Source organism: Babylonia areolata, chromosome 20 (genome assembly GCF_041734735.1).
Source record: "Babylonia areolata isolate BAREFJ2019XMU chromosome 20, ASM4173473v1, whole genome shotgun sequence".
Lineage (NCBI taxonomy): Eukaryota > Metazoa > Mollusca > Gastropoda > Neogastropoda > Buccinidae > Babylonia > Babylonia areolata.
The window spans coordinates 24,486,313-24,491,312 of record NC_134895.1 but is presented as its reverse complement, the minus strand read 5'-3'; the positions used below and the strand labels follow the sequence as shown (position 1 = coordinate 24,491,312).

The 5,000-nt window shown below is 34.8% G+C and overlaps 1 protein-coding gene across 1 annotated transcript in view; it reads left to right on the top strand.

The window, feature by feature from the left end:
* Window positions 1–5,000, top strand: part of LOC143294865 (selenoprotein P-like) — a 7,915-nt gene that overhangs the window by 166 nt on the left and 2,749 nt on the right. Inside the window, exon 1 of the mRNA XM_076606382.1 lies at window positions 1–56. This exon is cut by the window's left edge and continues 166 nt beyond it. Within this exon, the coding sequence (XP_076462497.1) occupies window positions 1–56 (56 nt within the window). The remainder of the gene's footprint in view (window positions 57–5,000) is intronic.

The following is a 5,000-nucleotide window of genomic DNA, read 5'->3' as shown; positions in this document are numbered from 1 at the left end:
ACAATTGTGGCCTTGTTGTCCAGCAACAGTTCCTTCTCCATTCGCCAGGCCCGCAGGTAAAATGATTTAATGACGCGGTGGTTGTGTTCTTTTTCTTGGGAACGAAGCTTTAATCGTGTGGTGGTCACGGGAAGCGCTGAGCTGACAGTGTTCACTGGACACATTGAGCTGAATTTTTTCATAGGGAAAGCAAAGTATAATTCTATACTCCTGAATTGAAAACATATTTGCACTCCTTAAAACTAACATGGCTTAGAAAAATTAAACAGACAAACCATAAATGGAAAAATATAGCATTCGAGAATTATTATTTTATTGATAATATGGAACATAAATTTTGATAGGAGTTCTTAATGCATATGATAAATTTCATTATAAAACTGAAATACAGAATCCTATTCAGATGCTTGCTGAAGAAATTCTCTTTAACGAAAGAATAATAGTTGGCCATAGTATTCTGTCTTACAAAAATTGGATTGGAAAGGGTATTTGAAAAGTTGCTGACTTTATTGGAGAGAGTAGACAATTTTTATCTTTTACAGAATTTAGACAAACATATGATTTAACAATTGATTTTGTGACCTTTACTGGAATAAAAATGTCAGTTAAAAATTTCATGTGAAAGTGTAACATACCTATAAATGTTAATACCATAGCAGAGAAAAATGCTGCATTGCAAACACTACATTCTGTTAAAAAAAAGGAACACAACTGTATTACAACATTATGTGTGATAGTGGACCAGAGCCTAAATGTTGTAGGAAGTGGGAAGAAAAGTTACTACAAGAAATCAAATGGAAAGAATGCTTCCTTAAAACAAAACAAATTAAAGATATCAATTTAAAAAGGCTTCATATTAGAATAATTCATAGAATTTTGGCAACAAATATAATCCTTAAAGAAGTGGGAATAATGAATGACAATAACTGTATTTTTTGTAATACTGAAAAAACAACAACAGTATTGATCATATGTTTTGGAAATGCCAAATTACGCAGTGTTTTTGGAAACGTATTCAGCTTATGTTTTATGAAACTTGTGAATTAACATAAAAATTTCAGATTAACTGAAAACCTGGTTTTGTTTGGATGTGGTGGGAACATCAAAACTGATGTGGTATTTGATTTTATTATTCTGGTAGCTAAATCCTACATTTATAAGTGTAAGCGGGATAACAGTCAGCCTGACTTGATTATATTTAGAATACTACTTACCTATAGATACAAAATAGAAAAGCACATAGCAAGTATAAATTTTAGATAAATGAATTCTCTGCCATCTGGTGTTGTTACAAAAACCTGCTTACTGAAAACCCCTGACTCCATTTCCTTTTCTTTTTGGATACTATTTATTTTGCAAAAAGAAGCAGTGCCCAACAAATGATATGTATTTGCACTATTGTTTCATGATAACTTGACATAATTAATTGTCATGTATTTGCACTATTGTTTCATGATAACTTGACATAATTAATTGTCATGTATTTGCGCTATTGTTTCATGATAGTTTGACATAATTAATTAGTTAAAAAAAGAATTATGTTTATTGTATAATAATAATAATAATAATAATAATAATAATAATGGTATTTATATAGCGCTGGATCTTGTGCAGAGACAAATCAATGCGCTTTCGCACCAGTCATTCACACGCATGCATAACTCTAAAACTGTAGAAACTAAAGACAAGGAAGGGCAGGCAAGGGAGGCTATTTTGGGAAGAGGTGGGTTTTAAGGCCAGACTTGAAAGAGCTGAGTGTGGAGGCTTGACGAAGCGAAAAAGGAAGTTCATTCCAATCGCAAGGTCCAGAAACAGAGAAAGAACGGCGGCCAACAGTCGAGTGTTTGAATCTGGGTATGCGTAAACAGAGTGGATCCGAAGCCGATCGCAGTGAGCGAGATGGAGTAAAGGCAGCCGCAGAGATAGGAAGGGGCAGTTTTGTGAATGCATTATAACATAGAGTTCTGATCTTGTACTTTATTCGGTGTGAGACAGGGAGCCAGTGGAGATGTGGCAAAAGAAACCATTCACCATATGTTAACTTATGTAGCAATGGGGCAGTTGTAGCTCTATGATGTCTCAGGTGAACTATGTTATCTGACTGTCAAATGTGTGCAGCTAGTTGGGAATCAGGGTGTCACATTATAAGTGGATTTGTTTTTGTGTTTTGTTTTTGTTTTTTTTGGTTTTTTGTATGAAATTACCCTTGCTAATTATTACCATGCTTGTGTACTATGCAACTTGTCACAGAGAAATTGTCATGGTGATGATATTGAAGGCAACAACATAACCTTCATTGCAAGGGGGGGGGGGGGGGAGGGGGGGGAAGTATAATTCTATACTGTGTACCTTGAAGTATGCAATGTTTTCGAGTTTGTTTATTGATCTATTAATTACTTAACCTGTTGATTTAATGATAAGTGATTTATTGTTTTCTTGGTTAATTTTATGAATGGAGTAACCTTTATCTATTTGGTTGTGTGTTTTTTGTTTGTTCGTTTTTCAAAATGTGTCAGCCACTATATGATTGCAAATAATGTAACTAGTAATATATGTCGGATATTGGACATCACACTTGATACATGACATTTTTGGGAAAACTTTAAGCGCTTCCAAACACTGACATAGATATCAGCATCCACTTTCTTCCCTTGATTTTCAAACGCATACATAAATCCATCAATGAGTTGAGTACAGCCATTGTGTTCTTACTATCAACATACGATATATATATATATATATATATATATATATATATATGTGTGTGTGTGTGTGTGTGTGTGTGTGTGTGTGTGTGTGTGTGTGTGTGTGTGTGTGTGTGTGTGCAGATAGGTTGACGCGACAAAGATCCTGGTTACATTCCTTGTTCTCTCACGGTTAAATTACTGTAATTCTTTGTTAAGGAAAATAATGTAACTGGGAGTATTGTGCTGGTATTAACCGAGGATATTCAACAATTGACCACATGTTTAATCTTTTGGCCTTAATTCAGGAACAGTTTTCTTATAATCGCAAACTTTATGTTGCCTTTATTGATTTTGAAAAGGCGTTGATTCTATTAATAGGAACATATGGCCTGTCTTAATTAAACATGGTGTTAGAGGAAAAACATTTAATTGTGTTAAGAGTATGTATGATGTTGTAAAAACAAGAATTAGATCTAGAGACAAGTTTACAGATTATAATAATATGTACTAGAGGTGTGAAACAAGAGGATGTGTGCAGTCCTACCTTAATTTCATTGTTTATAAATGAATTGGCAATAAAAGTAATAGAGAAGAGTAGGCATGACGCTATGTTTAAAACTGGTTATTTTGAACTGTTTGTTCTGTTAATAGCCGCTGATATAGTTTTGTTCTCAAAAACCGTTGCTGGTTTACAGTCACAACTAAACAACCTGAAAAATGCAGCAAATAAGTTGCAGATGCGTGTTGATTTAAACAAAAGTAATGTTATTGTATTTAGGAAAGGGGGTATTTGGCAGCGAGGGAAAGGTGGATTTTTGATAGTATTGTATTGTCTGTCGTGTATGCTTATAAATACCTTGGAATCCATTTCTCAACCCGTAGCAGCATGTAGAGATCGGTCTAACAGAGCAACGAATGCATTGATATTTGTGTTAAGGAAATTGTTTGTATTGGATAGCAATTCTTTGGGTTTTTTTCTTAAACTTTTTTATGCTCAGATACAACCCATTGTGCAGTATGGATCTGAACTGTGGGGACTAGATAAAAAAAAAAGTTATTGTACATTGTGAGTCAATGCATTTGTTACGGCTAAAAAGTTTTTAGGAGTTAGTATGAGAACACCAACTGATTTAGTTTATGGTGAGACGAATAGGTATTCTATTTATATTAACTCTACAGTTAGATGTGTCAGTTATTGGCTAAAATTACTAAACATGACTAATAATAGATAAGCATGAAAAGCGTATGACATGTTGTATGATTAAGACTTGAAGGGAAAAAAATAGCTGGGTTTATAATGTACGATTATGTTCATTTGAACTTGGTTTGGGGTATACTTGGATTATTCAAGGAGTGGGTGAAGAAACATCATTTGTGCGAATTATCCGTCAACGACTGATTGACTGCAGATGGCAAGATTGAGAAAATCACATTAAGTACAGTGACAGATTTGATATATATTTTTAAAGTGTATAGTTCGACTCATTTAGTGAAGAAATATCTGTCTTTGAATTCAGATCGTTATTTACGATTTATCTTGACCAGATTTAGATTCGGTATAACCGAAATTAATGTTCATAAGTTTCGCTATAACAATAAAAACAACAACAACATAAATCTGCTTTGTTATGTCCATTGTGCAAAGTTTCTATTGAAGATGAACTTCATTTTGTTTTGATGTGGCCTGCTTTGCATCATCTCCGTGTGAAATTCTTACCTAAGAAGTATACAGATCCATGTTCGTTCCAATTAGGTCTACTGATGGCTTCTAGCAATGAAAATGTCTTCGCAGTTTGGCGCTTTATCTGTTCAAACCATTTCACCTGCGAGTGTCTCTTGTACCTTAAATTTTGTGAGGACATGTAGTGCTTATCTATGTATTGCCCCTTTTCATATCGGGCCATGGCCTTAAATGAATCAAATATATCAGTCTCAGTCTCAGTCTGTTAGCAAGTCTCCCCCAGAAGTAATTTGAAAAAATTCAAAAAGTGATGAATTTTGCTGCCCGCCTTGTCTTCAAGGCAAGCAGACGTGACCACATCTCACCCCTCCTCGTAGAACTGCACTGGCTGCCTGTTTCTTTCAGAATCATATACGAGATTGCCACTATTTGTTATAATGTCATCCCTGGCTTTGCTCCTCCTTATCTTCAGGAACTCATACAGATCTATATTCCGTCTCGGTCTCTGCGTTCCTCCGGTTTTTCGTATGCCTTACAGGCGAAAGAAACTTCATGGGGAACGTACTTTCTCTTTAATTGGACCTGTCATCTGGAACAAACTCCCTTATTCAATCCGACACGCTCAGTCTTTG